At 46.8% G+C, this 22,182-nt stretch overlaps 1 protein-coding gene and 1 long non-coding RNA gene across 5 annotated transcripts; one reads left to right on the forward strand and one right to left on the reverse strand.

Moving 5' to 3' along the window:
* Positions 1 to 894: 894 nt before the first annotated feature.
* On the reverse strand, positions 895 to 21,898 carry Lmo2 (LIM domain only 2). Of its 4 annotated transcripts, none has more exons than XM_048443645.3 (4): positions 21,721 to 21,898; positions 12,001 to 12,220; positions 6,500 to 6,715; positions 895 to 1,873 (listed from the first exon to the last, which is right to left on the reverse strand). In XM_048443645.3, exons 2-4 carry the CDS (start codon positions 12,039 to 12,041, stop codon positions 1,654 to 1,656), a joined length of 477 nt encoding a protein of 158 aa, XP_048299602.1. In that variant the 5' UTR covers positions 12,042 to 12,220; positions 21,721 to 21,898; the 3' UTR covers positions 895 to 1,653. The 4 variants fall into 4 exon arrangements, with proteins under 4 accessions (XP_048299602.1, XP_048299599.1, XP_048299604.1 ...); XM_048443642.3 differs by lacking the exon at positions 21,721 to 21,898 and adding an exon at positions 21,550 to 21,613; XM_048443647.3 differs by lacking the exon at positions 21,721 to 21,898 and adding an exon at positions 12,963 to 13,097.
* On the forward strand, positions 11,507 to 13,952 carry LOC125406614 (uncharacterized). Its single transcript, XR_007233968.3, has 2 exons — positions 11,507 to 11,720; positions 13,693 to 13,952. It is a non-coding gene; the product is annotated as an uncharacterized LOC125406614 (long non-coding RNA).
* Positions 21,899 to 22,182: the final 284 nt, after the last annotated feature.

Consider the following 22,182-nt stretch of genomic DNA (forward strand, 5'->3'; position numbering starts at 1 on the left):
CACCTGATGGCCACCTAGGCCGCGGTTCGATATAATTGGATTCGTTTTAAATAGGCCACCGTAAGCAGTCAGATCTCCCAAGCACTTTGAGCATTTTACGGGCCAAGAGAGACATTGTTTTATGATTCCTCCTCTAGAATTAAAGGAGAAAGCTTCAACGACAGAGACGTTAGAGCACTTTCAAGTTAATTAAACACAGCTTTAGCTGCATGTTTCTGACATCTTGATAATTAAACACATCTAGACCCACTGGTGTTTGCCAATGTTTTATGAAATAATGGAAAGTATATCCTTCATGGAGATCTGCCATTCCCTGGGACGCCCTCGGACTAGTAGGTTGAAGAATGACCAGCAGGGGGCGCTTGAAGTCAGATCACGCCCCAGACGGGGGTGCAGGCGAGCACACAAGAAAAGGTGCCAGCTTTAAATCCTCAAAGTAAGGTCCTCGTAACCACTTGTCATAAAACACCCTGAGACACACATCTTGGAAAATAGAAATGTCAAGCTCAGCATCTTCGCCACATTTCAAGCCAGGTAATTACCTTCTCTCCCAAAGGGAATCTATTTTATGTATTTGTGTGCTTTCTAGGTTACAAGTTTCCCAAAGGCAATGATCTTGCTGCCTTCCACTCACTCCACACAATGCCAAAGTGAAATGCACATTTTACAATAACAACTTAATTATTCTACATCCCTCTGAGCTATGTGATGGCCTGTTATATAATTGCCCGTAATACAGAAACCTATATAAACCTCATATAAACCCTTGCAATAAATGGAAACTTTTATTTGGCCTAGAAATAAATTGCTTATTTACTTCACCTTTCTGAGCGAAAACAGCAAACCATTTCCCTGCTAGCCTGAATGGTAAGTCATTTCACACCAACAGCATGGTATTTTAGCTTGTCATTTTTATTAAGTCTTCAGAATCAAGTTTTTTTTTAATGACACACAACAAATACTTTGATATAATCTAAGATAATAAAATAGTTGACAACTTTGACTTCTTAAGATTTACATTTGTATAGAAACAATCTGTGGGGGTGCCTCACCTCAAAAGGAAGGTGTCTAAAAACAGTGATTCATCAGCTTTGCTTTAACTATTTGTTTGATTGAAAGGTGTGTGTTTCATTCCCAACAGAAATGTATTTCCATGCAGTTTCCCCTGGCTCCAAAGCTTTAGGCCATGGGAAGGTGACTAGGAAAAAAGAATGCCTGCTCTTCTCTCTTTCCTTCTCTCGTGTGAAGGATGGCGGCTAGAATAGCGTAGTTCCAAAGCCAGGAAGAAATTAATTGCACATCTCTACTCCATAAATGCCATGGTCACACATAGTCTTTACCCAACACTGCCTAGCTGGGCAATTCTATCATGATGGCACAGTGCATGCTGGTCCCCAAACGTTTCCTCCACTAATCTTGTCAGTTACTACGGATAGCCTGTGACCACAAATTCTCTCTAAGGGCTGGTCCTTTTGTCACTGAAGCCGTGGCCTTTGCATTATGTCATGTGGATGCTATGTCTTGGTGCCCAAGGAGAGTCCAGTCTCCTAAGTCATGCCTCGCCCACCCTCAGGTTCCCAAAGTGCCTAAAAATGAACCCAACAGAGACAGTGTTCTCACCGAACACCTCCCCGAAGGGGCCGGGGACTCTGCCTAGATCATTCCATTGATCTTAGTCCACTCGTAGATGTCCTGTTCACACACGATGTCGGAGTTGATGAGGAGGTATCTGTCGCCGACACAGAAGTGCTTCTGGCAGGCAGCACACTTGAAGCACTCCAGGTGATACACTTTGTCTTTCACGCGCATGGTCATCTCATAGGCACGGATCCGCTTGTCGCAGGAAGCGCAGAGACCGTCTTGGCCAAAAAGCCTGGGGCCAAAAGGGGGGGAAAAAAGCAAAGAGATGGGGCAGAGATAACAGACAGGAGGGATTGGTGATTGGCTCTATCCATCAGGATTCCACAGAGCTAGGAAAAGCTGGACCTCATCAGATACAAAGGTACACATCTGAAATCCCAGTCCTCAGGAAACTGAGGCAGGAGAATGGCAAGGTCCAAGCAGGACTAGGTCACACAATGATATGCTGTCTCAAAATAAAAAAAAACCAACCAACAAAAGAGCCGCACCCGGATAACAGCCCAAGAATCTTTCCTTGAAAGCAGAGAGGATAGGCTGGGTAACACTGTGGCATTTTATTTTCTGTTATTCCTCTCTTCCCTGAGTCCTTCCTGCTTTGATCCATGCCTCCAGGCCGCGTGGACCAGCTCTGGAAGAGATGCAGCTGGAGTGACTTGTGAGAAGAAGTCAGGCACGCAGTACGCAGTACATGTCCCCTCCCCAGAGGAACTTAACATGGAAAAGGAGCTGGAGCCAGGCTTGGAGGGGCAACTCACCAGGAATGCAATAAAATGGGCATCATTATGAGGCTCCGAATTCTACTGACATCAACAGACACTAATTTCACCCCCTGGGAAGTGTGCCTTGAGTCATCTCCCTGGTCTCAAGGTGCAAAGTCCGGGTCCGCATGACTACTCGTTGGAGCCCCAGCTGCCAAGAGACAGGAGCATCCTGGGAGACACGCAATCCCACTAATCATGCCTCAGAGACCCAGAGAACAAACAGCATCTCTCCAGGATGCACAGGAGATCTTCATTCATGCTCCCCCTGTCCCCTCAACATGACTCTGGGGAGATCACTTTTCTCACACCTAAATCAAGTTTCTCTTTAGCCTCAGTGCATCAGCCACCTAATTAAGCAACATTTAGTGTTGGGGTGGGAGAGGCAACTTAGCAGGAGCCAGTGCAATAGTTCTCGGTGAGTTGGTCAAGGGACTAGCAGCGTCAGCAGCACCCAGGAGCTTGTTAGAAACACAAATTCTCAACTACCCCTCTACCCGATAGAGATCCCTAAGAGAAGGCAGGCTCAGCCGTCTGTGTGCTAATGAATCTATCGATGGCCAAAGTTTAAAGATGAGCCTGCCTGGAAGAAAAGAAGAGCATCAGGATAAGGACCAGAAGGTAGTGTGGCCTTGGATTTCTCCAAGTTATCCTAGTAGCTACAGTGCCCAGACATGAGTGCCAGACATTAGTGCCACACCTAGGGCATGCCACAGCATCAGAGATCAATGACTGAGCCAACACTGGCTATGGGAACACCAACTTCTGCTGTGGGGTCATTTTCATATGGGGCTTGTAACATAGCATGTGAGCTTGGAGCGTCCATGTAGAGCCTTTATGACCATTTCTGGTAAACGCTTGTTCTCATTAGCAGTTCCTACCCACGTAGAAAAATGGGAGAATCGACTGGTACATCCTAAGAGATGATGAGGAGGTAGAGGCAGTTACCAAAGTTTGCGACATTTAGCCAGAACGAACGGCCTATAAGCGGGGTCTGTGAGTAGAGAGGTTGGAGCTCATCTCTCTTTGGGATCCCACTTTCTGGGCTGAAAGCAGACTCATCCATGGTGAACACTCTATTCCACCGGAGCAGTTGGTGGAGCTGTGGGTAACGGCTGCCCTGGAGGGCACAGAGCACAGAGTGTATTCTGGTGCGCTGACAGTTCAGTAAGTGAGGTTTGGAGCTGAGCAGAGACACACAACAGAGAAAACAGTATGTACCAAATGAATCTGACTGCCTGAGGTGTGAGATCCTTAAGGAAAGGGGGGGGGGGTTATTAGAGGGAAGTCAGGAAGCAAATTATACCACATCAGGCAGTTAATGAAAGGACAAAGGACTAATGTTTGGGAGATAAGCTCTGTTCCCAGAGTCACCTCTAACTAGCTAGGTGACCTGAGCAAATGACATGTCCTCTCTAGGCTTCCGTGTCTTACACTGCAAGCCCAGGACCAGAGGAAAAGACCCTGGCAGTCCATTCCAAATCAGGAACTCCAAGATGATAACAGTAAGGAAAATAAGCCAGGACTCGACGTTTAACGTGTGCATTAATCTCTGGCTCAGAGGATCCATGTCTTGGCTGGATGACCCAGAAGCAGACCACAGGCAAGGATTTATATTCAAATAGTTTATGATGTCCTCAGGGGAAGTCGGGAAGAGGGAAGGGAGTTGAGTGGCACAATCTCAGAAGGACCTTTGTCCCTCTATCTGGTGACTCCTGAATCATAATTCGCATCTCCAAGTGGCTTTGGGTTCCCTCTAAGCTGCAGGGATTTGGGACTCCCCTGAAGTATTGGCACCAGGGTCATTGCACAGTCTGGTGAGGCTGCATATTTCTGGCTACAACAGGTGCTGACAAGATGCATAGCCAGTTGTTGAGACACAACCATAGGCTAGAGGGTTCATGAAAACTGGATCCATGAGAATCTGGGCTTAGCACCCACATAAACAGCTGCTGACAACGTAATGTAACAGTAGCAGGCTTGAGCTGAGGGCCTGGATATTTGAGGTTGAATATCTCGAAAGGACTAGAAGATAGTTGACTACTCAAGACCATCATGTGGAGAAGCTGTTCTAGGGAGAGGGACTGGACCTCATTGGAGGACCCACTGAGTCATTCTGAACTTACCCCATTAAAATCAGCCCAAAGAACTGAAGTAAACAAACCCATAATGAATGAACCATCCAAGAAGACAGAGGAGAAAAGAGGAGGAATGAGGAGAAGGAAGAGGAGGAGGGGAGAGGAGGAGGAAGAGCAGGAGAAGGAGGAGAAGAAAATCCCTCCTTTGTCAAGAGATGTCAGTGCCTTAAGCTTTCTGCTGCCCATTTTAATAACAATAATATAAATATTAAAGGGTGGCTGGGAACGCCTGCACTAATGCAGAGTTAATTAACATGTTGCCTGGGAATGTAGCAGGGAGAAGAATTATTTCGTGTCACCAAGACACAAGTTAATTAACACTGGGCTCTCCCAGACTATTTTTTTCCTCTCCTTTTTGAAAATGGAAAAGATTAACAAGCCCAGGCAGCACTGTCTTTCTTCCTGAATGTTCTATAAAACCGTGGAGATAGGGAGGAATCAGCTCCTTTGACCTTACTGTATCTGACTTCATTTAATAAGATTCAAATGATTCGACAGGGATGGAGGCAAGGGCCCAGTAGGAATCATTTACCCAGCTGCTTTCTGACTGATTTGGCAGATCTGGAGTGAGTCAAACCAGGTCTGTATTTATCTCCATTCTATTTGCCTATAACTCAAAAAAAAAAAAAAAGAAAGAAAGAAAGAAATTCAACAAAAGTATAGTCAGATCTGCTTGCTCTATTTTCTCTCTCTCTTTTTCCCCCAAAACCCACTAAATTTGCAGTGATTTTTGTCGGAGGATATAGGCATGTACAAGCTGATTCAGTCTTCAGAGGACCAGACAAGCTTCTTTCGGCTGTGGGGTTACCAGTAGTTTGCTTTTTATTTCACATATGCAAAGCCCTGAGAACAAATACAGGAGGAAGAGCCACCTCAGCAGTCATGGGCGCTGGAGTCTGAAAGAGCTTCTTCCAGAGACCGGATGGTCCTAATATACTGGAGCTGCAAGCTCAGGGGGCACACAGGAGGAACTTTCTCCTACCAGTGTACGATGACAAAGAACGGACAATCGAACACCTGACTGGATCTGACAGAACAGGGCACAGTGACCTCCAGTGCAGCTCATACAGAAGCTAGAGATGCCAGAACGTGCCAGGCAGACACTCAGGGGGTGCCAGACACTCACATCGAGAAGAGGGTGCCCCAGATCAGGGGAAAGTTCCTGTCTCACTTGGCCTTGTACACTTCCGATTTCATCCTTCCGAGCTCCCAACTCCTCGTCCATTATATTGGAAAATAATTTATGATACCACTGAGACATATGTCAACTATAAAATGCCCTAACATCTATTTCTTAAGACATGTACCAAGTCAAGAACTTCATTTGTATTATTTTAGCCTTAGAAGTAACTACAATTACTACCCCCATTGCCCAGACCATAGCTCTAGGAAGCAATGAGGCTGTGATCGGCCTACTGAATCCAGGGCTGTCACCCTTTACAGCCACTGAATGCCATCTTTTTGCTGGGAGACTCAGTGCTTGGAGCTCATTAGCAAGATAATATGGTTATTTTAAAAGTTCTTATCAATAATATTGGAGTCATACAAAAGAATATCTAAATATATGGATATGTTTATTGAGCATTAAAATGAGGTCTTAAGGACCCACCCCGAAACTTCTAAATGAACTCTAAACGAACTCTCTCTACCCCCAGTTCCCGTGATATACTCTGTTTCCCTGTGCATACTTCTCCAAACCCTATCCTTTGATACGCTCTCCAGGATTTTGTCCTTATTCCGAATTCTGTGTTTCTTCTTCTCTTACCTTTAAAGACACTAGTGGTTACCACACAGGGATGTGCCTCTGCAGACACGGCTACCGCGGAGGAAGAGCGTATGGCCTCTCTGTAGAGGCAGCCATTCAGCCTCCACGGCCTAGCACCCTTGGGCAGGCTCCTCAGAGTCAGAACAAGAGCTAGAGGCCACGTGGTCAAACCCAGCCGGGGAATGTGAGGAAGGTACCTGAGGTAGTCTCTTCTGCACAACTTCCGTCCCAGCTTGTAGTAGAGGCGTCGCCCCACTTCTCCCAGTCGGCACCCACAGAGGTCACAGCTGAGGCAATCCTCATGCCAGTATTGGTCGATGGCTTTCAGGAAGTAGCGGTCCCCTATGTTCTGCTGGCAGCCACCACATGTCAGCAGGGACGGGGGTATCTGCAGCACCTCATCCACCGGTTCCCTGAGGAGGAGGAGGCCAAGCATTAGGAATAACTCGCCAAAGGGACAGACAGGTCCCAGGTCCCAGGAATGATTCTATGCCAAATGGAGAACCTTACTCCACTTCTTTCCAGCAATGTAAGGAGAAAGGACTCCCTATCTCAGACTGCAGAGACAAAGCCACCCTCGGATGAAGACGGGAGGGAGCAAGCTAGAGAGAGACTTTATCGTTTGAAAATTTGAAGACTTGATACCCGAAGATGTCCAAGGCACCTGCAGGTGGCGCTGTACCCTTGACTATATTCCAGCACCACCGTGGACACCTTTGATATCTTCTGCTTCTTCTACCTTCTCCTTCGTGCTTCCCAGTTCTCCCTTCTTTTCTTCTTTGGTACCCAGGACATATGCACTGTCAAATCCTAGAGAACACACTTGGGACCAGAGGAGCTGCTCACAATGGAAGCATCTGATGACCCAGTGTGCTAAGGATCTACGGATAATCTGTTGAATTCACCCTACTGAAGCCCTTCCCAGTGCACAGAATCAAAGGGAGAGAAGCAAGGACAAAGCAATCAAAATTGTATTAGGTTGCTTTCTCTTTCCAAACTAAAACATTCCACCAATATCTAGTTATTTCAATTGAAACATGCATTCCGTCCTACTTTCTGAATGAATCTTTGGCTAGAGATTTAGGTCCATGGGTAGAGAGGCAGCCTAACATATCAGGGGCCCTAGGTTTAAGTCTCCAGTACCACCTAATAAGGGTATTAATCCCAGCCAATCCGGAGGTGGAAACTGGAGGGATCAGGTTTTCAGGTTTAGAAGCAGCAAGAGGCCCAGGGCTACAGTCTCAAAACAACAAAAGAATACTAGATCCAATGAATCTTTGCAAAGAGTATCTAGAATACAATACTGTTGTTAAGCAGAGGACATTGTTAGATTTGTCTTTCTTCACATACTTTTTTTTTTTTTTTACAACAGTAAAGTGTTTTGAATGAAGTTAAAGCAGTAAAGAAAGTGGAGAAAGGGGCAAGCAACGGTCTTAAGAATGAAAGGCAATTATATTGATACCAAATTCTCAATCCAGGCGGTTTGTTCACAGTGAGCCTGAGGAATGTGCTCTTCCATTTTAAAGATGGCTTCGGAGGTAAGGGTGCTTGGTGACCTGATGCGGATCCCAGGACCACAGAGTGGAAGGAAAGAGCCAATCCCAGCAGGCTGCTCTCTGACTTCTACTGGGGTACCTATGCTCATAGATGTGTGTGTGCGCACACACACACACACCACACACACAAATATGTGTAAAAATGTTTTAAAGTCATACATAGACCTTCTGCTTGTTTTACCTTCCTGGAACCTAAAAACTTCTGTTTTACAGATAAGAAGAAATAACCTTTCTAAGAGAAAATGGGCATGGAAGAAATGATTGTGACGTCAAATGGGAGACGGAGCAAAACTTAATGCTTGCCGATTTGTAATAATTAGCTAGTGCTCTCTGGAATCTTATTCTAAGAGAGAAATACATGGGTCTACCTAAGAAGGAGAAAAAGACAATATCTCTTGAGTAAATTGGGAGCATGGGGGGGGCAGTAGGGGAAGGGAGGGAGGAAGAGGAGTGGGGGGGAAATGTATAGCTCAATTAAAAACAATAAAGTGTTAAGAATCTAGTTTTTTAATTTTAAAAATTAATTTTTAATTTAAAAATTTAGTTAATTTAATTTTAAAAATTAGATTTTATTCCTACTGTGAAATGCCCAATGGAGTTTTCCTGGGTACCCTGGGGTGATAAGTCTGTGCCTCTTATTTTTATTTGGCACTTTTACCAAGTGACCTTGTGGCCTAATAGGCCTGTACACATGAAATTCAGCCCCATTATAATTAAGGACAGTGAGACTTGGGGAATGAGTGTTTATTGGGCACTCCCAACACCTTCATATCATTAAGCATCCGCTGTAAATATTTAGCTAAATACTAACACCAAACCTACCATTTTCACATAAAACATTAGATTATTTTCTTTTAGAACCAGGAAGTTTGAAGCTCAAGTCAGTTTTATTTGTTTGTTTGTTTGTTTTTGCTTCGTTTGTTTGTTTAGAAAAAAGCAACCAAATCAATCAGCTTGTATTGTTCTTAAATTTTTCTTAAATTTTTATTTTTAATTGTATGTCTGTGTTTGGGTATGTACACATAAGGGCAGGAGTCCCAGAAAGCTGGAAGTGTCAGATACCCTGGAGATGGAATTACAGGTGATTGTGAGTCATTTAATATGGGTGCTGGAAATCAAACTTGGGTCCTCTGTAAGAGCTGGAGATGCTCTTAGCCACTGAGCCATCTCTCCAGCTCCCTTATTTTATTTTTTTTAAAGGGTGCATGTGGGCGTGCGTGTGCATGAGCGCACACAGGTCATAGGACAACTTTCAGGACTCGGTTCTCTCTTCCGACCATGTTTGATCTGGGGATCAAACTCAGTCTGCCAGGCTCAGTAGCAACCGCCTTAGCAGCGGAGGCACCTTACAAACCCTTTTCCCCCTTTTAAAGTGTCGGACAAGCTCTCGCTAACTCGTCCAGGCTGGAATGGAACTTTCCATTCTTCTGCCCTTAGCCTCTCGTGTATATAGAATTATGGGTGAGATGGGCTAAGACCTTAAATAGTTTTAATAATACGCTACAGTCTTTGTTTTTATAGGTTATATGTCAGGGTTTCCGTCCCATCTGGAGTTAACTAGGACCCTCGGGCCTATTCGAGTACACTGATTCAGACTCAGTTCTCTTCTCTTTGCATAGGTCATGGTCTTGCTTTGGGCTTTCAAAAACACCCACAGAACCCCCATCATGCTAGATGCTAATGTTATTACCAACCACCTTTGAAAGGGAAGTGTTTGCATTTATCTGGAACAACCCCCTCCCCGCCCCAGAATTAAAATGACCCACAGGGAGGCAGGAAGGCTCCCCAGTCGCATGGTAGAGGAAATCTATGTTCATGAATTCTGGCTCTCTGTGTACATGCTACCTTTGCATGTGTCTAGGCAAGGGCCAATCTGTATTTGGAGAAAGCATTGTAAAGACCCAGGCTGGCTTTGAGCAAGCACATGATGCAGCAGCTGGAAGGTGAGTGAGTTGTTACAGAAAGAGGTGTGAGGGTCTGAGAGCAGATAAGAACAGGGCAAGATCCTGACTCCATCTGTCTTTCTGTAACTAATGATGACCTGACATTATCTCTGGCAAACAATTCAAGCCAAAGGCTGAATGAGATTCACCTTAAGTTAATATTTGACTTTCTCCCACCAGCCAATCCTGAATACAACATCGGAGTACCTCTGTAGCTTTGATTTCTGATGAAATTTCTCGACAATTTCCCAGAAAGAGGGGAAGTGTTCTGTAGACATTCCCCACCCGGCTTGCCCGTCTTTGGTTATAGCCTTCCTTTACTGGCACGCATTGGGGCACTATTAGTGGATCCCTTGGACTAGGTGCTCACTATCACAGCCTCGAGATACTTTCCTGTTTTCTAGTCTCAGAGGCGTAAAAATGCACAAACTTTGGAAAGACAAAACTTCCTTAACAGAACCCAACCCTCAGGCTGCAGAGGTGGCTCATTCACATGGGTGGTTTTTGCTCTTCCGGAGGACCCCAGTGAGAGTCTCTCTGCACCCAAAATGGGTGGCTTACAACCACCTGTAACTCCAGCTCTAGGGGATCCAACACCTCTGACCTGGGGGTGGGGGCACCTGCATTTAAGTGCACATACATACACATAATTAACAATAAATCCTTTTTTTAAGGAGCCGAATTTTGAATTCTGTAGGTTCAACTTCTAATAAAGGATGAGTGGCTAGGCTGTGCTGCCAGGCAAGCAGTAAACACCAGTTTGACTGACTGACTCCCTGGATTAACTGGATTGTTATGTCTTGTCCAGTCTCTGAAAACTCAGAGCTCAGATGTAATGCTAAGTTTCTTTTTAAAAGGGAATAAACTGTAGACACCAACTTGTTTTTTAAAGGCTTGTTGTTTTTCTCCTGAGATTTTTAGGAAGCTGGTCTTTATGTCAACAAACCTAGCTCCTTTCTGAGCTGGTGTCTTAACCTTCAAGACCGAAGAGTGATGTTTATATTCTCTCTGGATCGTGGGACTTCCTGTGTTTTATGAGAACACGCTGAGTTTTTATGCTGCTGACAGAGGGTAAAACCCAGGTAAATAAACACCCCAGAAGGCTGAAATTGAAGGGGGGAGGTGAGTAGGGGAACTTCAGCAGGAAAGCACAATTCTTTCAAAGCAGGAAAAGGGAAAAAAAAGCCACTAAAACAAATGCTCCTTAAAAGCACAAATGGACAAGTCATTAGCCTGCTCCTTTGGTCTTGTGTTAACAAATCCCTTCAAAGGATTAGATGGGGACTTCAAAGGAATACAACTCAAAACCAGACAGCTAACGATTCTTAAAAGGGCATTTGCGTGGACGCAGAAAACCGATACCTTACGCATTCCTGGCTCCCCTTGTTAAAGCTAGAGAATAGGCTAGGGTATGGGGCTAGGAATGGGGGGGGTGGGTTGTTCTTTGCAAACCAGCGTAAAGCTTAGAGCACAGACACTACAAGCTCATTACAGCTCCGGTTCGCTGACCCCAAGCCCTTCTGAGAGTTCGGTGGGATTCTGCTTCCCAGAAAAATATACCTAGATAAAAAAATAAAATAAACAAACAACCGGTGCACTAACTTTCGAGGTTCGAATGCCCACACAAGAAGACTCGGGGGAGGGGCGAATATGTACCCAGAGGAACTCCGAATTAGCTATTCTAGAAGTCTCTGGAGCACTGAACCAGTTCCCAGGTGGACAGGCGAACCTCATCAATGCCCGCAGCTGCTCTATCTGGGGCTGGGTCGGAGACCGTCTGGGACCCCAGAAACGTTCTGTTGAAGTGTCTCCCCTTTTCAGGGCCAAATGGACAAAGAGAAAGGGAACCCGGTGGAGCGAGAGGGGAGGGGGCGGAGTCCTTCTACCCATTCTCCCTGCACCGCATCTGGGAACTCCAGGTACCTTGGACAAACTTTCTGGCCGGGGGAAAGGTTTAGGGAGCTTTTCAGATAGCTCGGAGCGGCCCGCAGGGTCCCCGGGACGACCCCTGTTACTGCTTCCGCCGCCCAGTCCCTCTCGGTGTTCTCGGTGTCACCAGAGTCACCCGAGAGGCAGGGGGAGCCCCTGCGACACCAAGGAACCAAGGGCACGCTGAGGGCGCGTACCTGAAGCCAGTCCCTCGCTCCTAGTCTGGGACCCGGTGGGAGGTGGGCGCGGGGACAGAAGCTCCACACTTACTCAGACGGGTCTAAGCTCTTCCTTTCGATGGCCGAGGACATTGGGGAGGGAGGCGGCGTGCCTGGTGGCGGAGGCGCTCCCTTTGTGGCGCGTGTCTGGCCCGCTGCCTGGACTCGGACCCCCTCGGGTGCTCGGGCGCCGCCGCTCCTGCGCCTCCTCTTGCTGGGTCGCTCCGCCGGCGAGCTCGCCCCTCCGCGCTCAAGGACAGTCACAGCGCTCCCTTCAAACGCCAAAGAGAGAGAGCGAATCAGTCGGCTGCCCGGCGCTCGGCGGCCAAGGCAGGGGGCCGGGAAGCAGCAGCCCGGTCTCCCTCCGGCGGCTGCGGCAGCTGCCGCTGCTCAGGACTTAACCTTCCATCCCGGTCCCGCTGCCGTCACCACAGCCGCAGCCGCCGCCCGGTCCCGATCGCGCGCAGTCGCAGGCTCCGCCCGGTCGCCCCGAGCCCCCCGCACCTTCGCCAGGGTCGGGGCGCGGAGGGCAGAGAGGGGGCGGCGGCCTGGGGGCGGGGAGCGGACTGCGCGGCTCTCTCCCCGGGCTCCCTCCTCTCTCGCGAAGGTCTATTTTCGCTCAGCTTCCCTCTGTCTCTGGTTTCATTTCCTTTTTCCTGATCACGATTCAAATACAATAGAAGGAAATCACATTTAAAGAGACAGCTGCCCGCCCCCTCCCCTTTTTTTCTTCCTTTTTTTTTTTTTTTTTTTTTTTTTTTTTTAAACGGGGCTCCTGGGGATTAGCAATCCAAACAGCAGCCGCAGCAGCACTGACTTGGCTTCTTAAAGGGGCCCGCGTTGGAGAACGAGAGTCTCCCCTGAGCACCTCTCCAGGGGCAAGAAGCCGGGCTACCACTAAATTCGTCCTTCTCAGGGTTCCCCTTCTTCTGCCTTTCCCTTTAGTTTCAGGCAGAAAGTAGCTACCTGACCAGCTCCAGCGGGAAAGAAAAGATAAGAATGTGAGATAGGCACCTGCGGAACTGCAAGCGTTCCTAGTGGCTGGCTCGCGCACGTTCGTCTAGGGTTCGAGGTCCCAGGTCTACGGTCGCAGTGCTCTGGGATGCCTGGGACAGCACAGCTCTGCTGGCGGCGAGCTAGTGGCTGCGTCTGCGCTCCAGAGAGCGCCGCGAGCTGAGCGATCAGGCACCTCACGCGCCGGGTGCGCCTGAGCAGTGCTGGGGGCAGCTAATCCCGCGGGGAGGGTGGCTGGGAGGGACCACACTGTCGGGTCTCCTCTCCATCTGCTGGCCCCAGAATTCCCTCCCTCAGCATCTTTCAAAGAGCGGACTCCAGCGGTTAGGTTTGCCCTCTCTGTAAAGTGCCAGCAATACTCGGACCAGACGAAGTGCTTTTCCAATGATCAAGGACCTATTTTGCCCTATATAAAAGCAAAGAAAAAGGCAGGCTTGATCTGGGTTTCAGGTTTCTCCTCCAAGCTTGAAGGCAAGTTCTAGAAGGAGAAAGAAATGCAGACGGGAAGAAGAGGACTCTAACTAGCTACTTTTCCAGGGAGGAAAACTTGAGTTTCCCTGACCCTTGACTTCCTTGAAACTGGGTTTAGAAATGATTGGTCAAGGCTTGTTAGCTTATGGTGATGCCACTCTTGAAGCTTGCAAAGAGGAAACTCTCAAGTGCTTTTAGAGTCCATTGTTTTATCAAGGCCATAGGCATTTCACCCCTATTTTAAAGATTCTTTTTGCAGCCTAGATCAACTCACCCTGGAAGATGACTGCTGAAGTCAGAAGTGAATTCCTGGATGCTTAATGTGCTCATACGGAGCCAAATCCGCATTGATTGCTCACTAGTAATAACCTGACTCACTACCCACAGATTCAAGTCATCTTCTCATCGCCAAGTCCTGACGTTTGTGAACTGAAAGAAGATAATTAAAATCTGTGTCTGCGTGCATGCCCTCGTGTTGATCCAAAACCCACCTTCCTTATATAAACAGTTTCCCATTTAGATTCTTGTTTGTTTTTTTTTCTTGTCATTAAAAACAAAACTCTCTACAATGTTTCGGCAAACCTAAACTGTGTGATAACTAGGGAACTTGTTGTTCTACTTTCATTTCTGTCTGAAGTGGAATGAAGATTGGTGGGAGGGGCATTGGCCAGGAGACTTTCCTTGCTCCGATTTTCTACGGGGTTGGAGTTAGTTATTAAAATAAATATCTCCGTGGGCTCCAAGAGGTAACTTTGGAATGACCAACTCCAGGGCATAAAGATTCTTTTTAATAAGATGCCTCTGCTTTGACCTGAGTGTGTTAAAGGGAGAAGGTGTGCATGAGACTTTGGGTCAACTTCTTATCTTTCACAACTCTTTGGGGAGAACCTTCTTCAAGAAGGTGCCTATTTGACATGATATCTTAAGATTTCAATTTCACACACAGTGGCTGTAAGAAATTACTGCCTACTGGTGGGACTTCATTCCTACTCTATGGGCAATTAAGTCGCCCAAATTTAAGTATAACATTTAGAATCAAGTCTCAAAATGTGTTTTTATTATGACTGACGTTAAAGCAACCATGACCTCATCATATCTTCCTGCAGCAACCAGTAACTGGAGAGATCCAGCAGGGCTGGACTGTAATGTCTCCTCTACCCTCAAAAATATTAAATATCCTGAAGTTTAAGCATTTTCCAAGTTTTCCTTCTAATATAAGAATGTCAGAAGTCTGAATCAGTCCTAATGAAACTTGTGACCCCAGTTGGATTATATTTTTTTTCTCACTGGGAGTTTCATTTTTTCACTCTCTCTTCTTAGTACATTTACAATTATCTTTCAGGGAAAAGAGTCTCAAGTGACTATGACTACATTTCTTTGCTAGAATGGACTTCTGCTCAGAAAATGCCAACCATAACAATTTACTTCCCCCCCCCCTTTCAACATTAGAAGCTGAGTTACAACATAGATCTTATTAGTTGTGACGGTCACAAAAATAAAGCTCTCTTTTTAATATGGGTTCGGCTCACACGCAAAGTTCTTAAAACTTTCAGTTGCCATGGGTTTCTGACCTACATTGTCCAAAGATGGCTGAGACTCGGGTACCATCGGATACCATCGGGTACCATCGGGCACTGTGGGAGGAGCTGAGCTGAGACTCCAGCATTTCGGAACTCATTTGGGAACATTTCAGGGCCAATTGGTTATGTCAGTAACCCTAGTGATAAACAAATCAGGTTTTGTAGGAACGAGGCTCAAATAAATCTTTTTTAAAAAGTGTTTTGTTTTTTTTTTTTTTGTTTTCTGTTTTTAATCCCTATCAACTGAGTCTTGGGAACTGACACAGGAGTTACGTAGACAGAACTCTGATGTATGGTTTGGGGGAAGTTACTTACTTTCTCTGTCACATGGAAGTTCCATAAAGAAGTTCCATAGGGGATAGAGCAGGGTCAGTGTCGCGGGGTTGCCTGTTTCTCTTACAGGAGTTTTTGGTGGGGTAATACGTGCAAAAATGCTTTGCACAATGACTGTACCTAGAAAATGCTCAGAAATGATAGCACTTGCTATTACCCCATCCTTCAGGAGCGATCATCACCACGTCAAGAAGCAGTAATCTTCCAGCAAATCGAGACACCTGCCAGAGACAGCTGAGTCTGGGGTGCCTCAGGAGGAGCTGAAGTGAGACCCCAGCATTTGCAAGACTTCAGGCTAGGGATTCCCATATTTCAGGTAATGCCCTAGGACTGTGCCTATCTGGCCGGGAACGCTGCTGGCAATTTCACTGTTTCCCTGCTACACAGTCTGCTCCAGCTGCACCCTGATTTTGTTCACTGACTTTCTGCCTTCCAATCACTCACAGAGTCACCTTTGAGAACTAAGAGGCCAGAGGCTCGAGATTTGGGTCAGTTAGTAAAGCCCTTGCCACACAAGCATGAGAACCTGAGTTCTTATTCCAGGCACCATTGAAAGAGTTTGGCAGTTTCTGTAACCCCAGGGCTGAGAGACAGGGGATCCCTGTGGCTTGTGGTCAATCAGAGTAACCAATCAGTGAGTTCCAAGTTCAGCGAGAGACCCTGACTCAAAATAGAAGGTAGAGAGCGATAGAAGAAAACACCAATGCTGACCTCTGACCTTCACAAGATCAAACATCTACCTATACCTGGTGTCGGATAGAGATGGGGGAGGAAGACAGGGGAGAGGAGGTCAAATCAGGTACAGAAGGACTGTCCTAAATATCAGTTTCAGACAGATCTTAACAGAGTCCAGCTCCTAGCTAGCCCTACTGGAAGGGGTCTGAGAAATGCTGAGAAGTAGGATTTCCTCCTTGCAGCAGCTGGAGCTTGCAGGGCTTCCCTCCTGGTGAGCCTACCCATGCTTCGCCCCCAGCAGCTCTGCTTCCTTGGCCTTGGGCTTGTGGCCCAGCTTCTGCTCCTTTGTGTCCACATCTGTACACCAGGACTTAGAGAGTACCTGTAGCCTACCGTCTTGGCAGGATTTCGTGAAATGAAACAGGTGGGGTGTTTAGGGGTAGGACACTGGTGCAGAGTAAGTTTCTACAGAACTTCGGAGTCATTGGCCGCCATCTTTCATAGGATGCATTAAAAAGAGTCGAGCTTCAACAGTTTTGAATGTCTGCTGACTCAAACCCTTTAGCAGGCTGGGCAAATGTGAGTCGGCTTGGCTCCTTTTCTCCTACTGTGGCTGACCACATTGGTACTGGACCTGAAGTTCCTTGGCTGCTCCAAGTTTAAGGGGAGCCAGAGCCGGATAGAGACTCATGGAGCTGTGACTGTACTGTTTCTAGGAATTCTTCTCTGCAGCTGTAGAGGCAGTCCCGACTAGGTAACACACACCTCAGTGGATGGGACCCAGGTTCACCACATTTGAAGTCCAGAATCCTGATGTGGGACTGGGAGGCCCTGTCATCTGACATGTACTATACCTCTTCCCTCTCCATCTTTATGCTTGAATCACACCAGTCTTTTCACTCCCTGCAGCAAACCAAGCTGACTCCAACTGAAGGCTCCTGCATTGCTCTCTCTTCAGCCTGAAATGTGTCTTCTTCTTCTTTCCTCCCTCTCTCTCTCTCTCTCTCTCTCTCTCTCTCTCTGTCGTTTCTTAAATGGGGCTTTGTTTTAGTAAAAGATGTGTTTAAGCATGAGGGTAAAAAGAAAAAGATTCATTCAGGAAAAAAGTTAGAGATACCCAAGTGCGTGGGTGTGGGATTCTCAAAATGGGCCAATTCCTCTTGTCTTTCTTGAGTATAATATTTAAATGAAGAATATGGCATAGATACCATTAATATTGGGGTCAATAGTTTAGAGGTAGTTTTATATTCATCTGTTTTTGAGGTAGGGTCTCACTCTTGAGGTCCAGACTAACTTGAACTTATGAACTCAAGCCACCCATAAACCTCAGTCTCCCAAGTTTCTAGGACCATAGCTATGCATGAGAGTTTGGATTTGTACAGGAGTTTTATTTTTGAAAGACATAGACATTTTGGCTTCTCGAAACCCTGGTTCACAGGTGGCATCACTCTGACATGTGACTGCCACTGGAGGATCCCCTCTCTCACGAGGATGCAGGCAGAGAACGCAGTGAGTCCCAGACTTTGGCGTTAGAATGGCTGATGCCTGAGTCCTGGCTCCTTCGCAGGTTTTCAGGCAAATTATGTAACAGGGCTGAGCTTCAATTTTATCATGTGCAAAATAGGGATAATAATATCTTCATCATAGGGTTGTAGGAATAAAATGAGATCTTGCATGCCAAATGCTTAGCACAGTGATCCTCATGGAGTAAGAACTCAACGGCAGCGGCTATTATTAGAATTAATTAAGCAGGGGCCTTTAGAGGAAGTCAGTCAGAGGGCTCCTTTTGGCTGGAGATAGATGGGTAAAATCCTACCATGTGAGCGCTTAGCCAAAGCAGAGGAGTTGATAGCCTTGCTGGGGGCACATACCTTCCCTTTCTTGCTATAGAGACCCTTTGAGAACTCATGGACTCGGATTACAAAGGCCTGGCCCAGCCTTGAGCTCAGGAGAGCAACTTGCAGAGATAGAGACTGGACCTTGCCATAGTCACCGTAGTCATCAACTCTCCAGACTCAGGGCTCCCTGGTCGAAAGCCTGCATCCCAGAGGAACCTTCCCTTGGAGGAAGGGATGCGGGAGTTGAGACCAAGGTGCTGATGGGGAAGCCATATGTACTGGGCCTGACAGAGGAAGGAAACTTTGATGATACCTAGCCCCACGGCCCGTCCTTGTGTCTCTGTGAGTTACAAACCATAGAGAAAAGCAGAGCTCGGCTCACATCTATGGCCGACCCAGGTAGAGAGGAGACCTGTTACAGGGGGAGGTGCCCTTCAGGAAACACCAGGAAAGGGGCTTCTTTCTGCCAGCTCCCTGCTCCTCTTTGATCAGCCCTCATTCCCCTGTGGCTAACCTAGCCTGTCTGGAATACTGTATTTTTTTTTCTACTTTTTTTCCTCACCCTATGACAGAATTCGCAATGGCCCATGGCCTTCTATGGTTTGACCAATCTTGTGAGGCCTCAGCTGTCTCACTTTTTTCAAGAGGAAAGAAGTGAACTGAAGGTTAGCGCTGATGCTCTGGAGTGATTCTGTTATTATTATTTTTTTTTTACACAGCAAGGCCAAGTTCCTCTACCCTCCCATGGAGGCACCCCATCCTTGCTCATTTCTACCCCATAAACTGAAGCTCCAGCTCCTCCACTCCCTTCTGCCGTGGCCTCAAACATCCTCCTTGTACGTGGGATCTGTGCACTGTGTACTCTTGTATCCCTGTCTGAAGTGTCTGCTTTGACTAAAATAGAATGACTAAACATAGAGGCTTTAATATAAATAAATCTAATTTTGACTGTCTCCTTCACAACTCACTATCCGGGTAATCAAGAGCAAATCCCACTGATAAAATAGAAGCAATGATAACTCCAGGACTGGGAGCAGTAACTGAGATCCTGTGTGAGCTGGAAGGAGAACAGGGGCCAGCATAAAACAAGCGCTCAGTAAACACCAGTGATCACCGTGGTTGCTACAGAAGCTTTCCCGTTTTCTCTGCCTGCCACAGCTCCAACTGTATGCTTATCCCGAAGGTCTGGTCTTCTGCCCCTGAATCTCGGGGTGATAGTGTTTCTGAGGTTCCTCATTCTTAGCTCTAAGACCTGGGTACATGCCTCACTAGCTTTCGTGATTTTGTGTGTGCAGCATCTTGCCACCTCAAAATTCGTCTTCCCTTAAGTTCTTAGAAAAGAGAGATCATGATATATATTCATTAGCTTCCTGCATGGTGCCTCAGTTTGGAGATGTTCAATAATTTGTTTTGAACTAAAGGCTTTCAATATCATGTCCATGGTATCAGCTGCCCAACTTTTAGGTTCATACTGATGCAATAATTGGAGGGTTTTTATGTCAGTGAGGAAGTTCCCCAGAATCATTGTGTTGGCAGCTAAAACTGAATCTCCTGGAAGAAAGCGTAGAGGAAACGCATTAGGAGACTGGAATTAGCAGTGAATTCCTGGGTGCACACTAAGGACAATGGCAGCAAAATTAAGAATAGACAAACTGGACTACATGAAAACGGAGGGATTTTGGACACCAAAAGGCACCATCCATAGAGTGGAAAGTAGCGTAATCCTGGAATGGCATAGTGTATTTACAAATGATCTGTCCAATCGGACCTGAGGATCCAGAGCACGGAACAAAGCAAGCAGCCCAATTTCAAAGTAAGCAAAGTCCTTGCGTACAGATTTCTCCAAAGAAAGTATCCAAGTGCCCCAAACATACACAAACATGCTCACCATCCCTCATCACGGACACCTGAAAACCAAGCTCACAAGAAGACACTACTCCGTCTCTATTAGAATTGACTCCTGTAACAAGGGGGGATGTGAGAGTGGAGGATACTGCTTAGATGTGAGAGTGTGCGTGTGCTTAGCCACAGTTGTTTAGGGTGGGTGAAACCCTGGCTCCCATCTCTGGCACCAAAACTGAGAATAAGACAAAAATAAAAACAATTGAAACTATCAAGTGTTGGCGAAGCTCTGAAAGATTGGAATGCTTAAACCCTGTGGATGGTAATAAAAAAAAAAACGGCCTAGCCATTGTGAAAGCAGTAATTCCCATATAATTCCCATACGATTCAACAACCCCTCCTGTGGATCTGCACCTCCAGGAAATGAACACAAGGACCTGAGCAGATAATTTGTATACTCAAGCACAGCCGCATTCCTCACCGCAGACAAAGGTGACCCCAGTGCTCACTGACAGGTGAACGGATTAGAAGGTAGCGCCACCTACGTGCAGTGCTGCGCTGTGCCATCTCAAAGAGAAAGGCCATTCTGACTCGCTGTGAAATGTGGAAGACATTAAGCTAAGTGGAGGAAGCGGTCAGTAAGACAGAAGCTATGGCTTCGCTCTTAGGGTGTGCTGAGAGGTCAGATCTGGAAAGCCAGAGGGTGGGGAGTTATGGTTTGACAGACACAGCATTTCACTTGGGGAAGATTAAACAAAGACAGGCCCTGGAGATAGATGGTGGGTGACGGTCGCACAGTAATGTGAATGTGTCCAGTGTCACTGAACTGTGCACTTGGGAGTGGTTAGTCGGTAGATTTTGTGTGTATTTACCGTAAAATTTTATATATGTTTTACTACACACACAAAGAACTCTGGTGAAAGTTAATGGCCGTTCCCTGGCTGCACATCTGTCCCACAGGCAGAATTTTCCGTATGGTGTTAGGGAGCTCAGAGCCTTCTCAGGCTCCTCCATGGTCCTTTTTAACATCCCCGGTTCTACAGTGAAGCCAGACCCAGTGAGACCCCCCTCGGATACCTCAACGGTCACCCCTGGCCTCGTAAGCTTTTTGAAACTGTACCAGTCCCCAAATCCCTGACAGCCATCTTTGTGGAAGCCTGCTTGGCTCAGAGGCCGGAGAACCAGTAAGTTGGTCGCTATGTACAACCATTCATTCCATAGCCCAACATCTGTCTGACCGTGGAGCAGGTGTAGCCTCTGTCCATGAATGGGGGGAGGCAGGGGGTGCCTCCTACACATCCATCCTTTTTAAAGCCCCTCCCAAAGGCAGCAGGGCAGAAGAGAGCCTGCTCCTCTCCGCACACTTTCAGGCTATTGCAGGAGGAGCCTCAAATCAGATCTCACAAAGAAAGAAGCATCAAAAAATATATTCCATTTGTATTTCCTGAGTGGCCCTCCATCTGGAAATATCTTTTATCTGGCAACTTTTGCAAAGCAGATTGAATTTTGGAGGAGACCCCTTCAGGTTTGTGCTGGCCTCCCTATCACGCCAGTGAGTCATTTCCATCCTAACCTTCACCAGGTCACGCAGTGGTGACTTGGGATCTGAGACAGGACCGGCATGCAGCAGCAGCAAGTCTTGGGAAACGTGAGGCATTTTTTAAACCCAAAAGAGCTACATGGAAGGCAAGAGTGAAGTCTGTCTGATTACTACTTTCTCTCTCTCTCTCTCTCTCTCTCTCTCTCTCTCTCTCTCTCTCTCTCTCTCTCTCCATCAGCTCAATATTACTTTTCCAGGGAAGTCCTTTCTACACCACCCACCCCAGGACCAACCACATCAGAACATACCTTTGCAGGACCAAACTCCAAACTCAGACCTCACTTTGTGAATTCCCATGTTAGGGCCATTAGACTGTGCCTGGCTCCCAACACTGTTCAGCACTGACCCTAAGAGTGTCTGATGGTATGTGGCACTCAGTAAGCACTGTTGAAGAAATTAAGGAATCAAACACGTCTTACCTGCCTCTCCACACACACGTCACTGCAGATCCAGGTAGAAAATGCCTTCTTTCCAGAAAATAACAGAAACTCAGTTTAAGTAGCCAGGGAAAAAAAAAATAGAAAGAGTGTGTCTCTGTGGGTAGTGCTGGGGGGCGGGATACCTTATCTTCAGTTGGAGAAATGTTTCCTCGGGTCCTTGATAAAGCAGGGAAAAGTGTCCCCAGGGCTTCTGATAGCTGACAAGTGTCCTTGATAGTGGATAGGGGCTGGGTGGGGCTGCTCAGGCTTCAGCCTGGGCGAGGAGATGGATTCTAACGGTTTCTTTGCTGTTAGAAGTCTGCTTCCTGCCCAGTTTTCCCCCCTCCTACCACCAAGCTTGCTAAGGAAAGGTCCCTTCTTTGAGCACCCAGGCGCTCACAGCTTGATGTTCTGGCCAGTCTCTCTTTCCCTCCTCTCCCCTCTCCTCCCCTCTCCTCCCCT

Source organism: Myodes glareolus, chromosome 10 (genome assembly GCF_982192425.1).
Source record: "Myodes glareolus chromosome 10, mMyoGla1.1, whole genome shotgun sequence".
Classification (NCBI taxonomy): Eukaryota; Metazoa; Chordata; class Mammalia; order Rodentia; family Cricetidae; genus Myodes; species Myodes glareolus.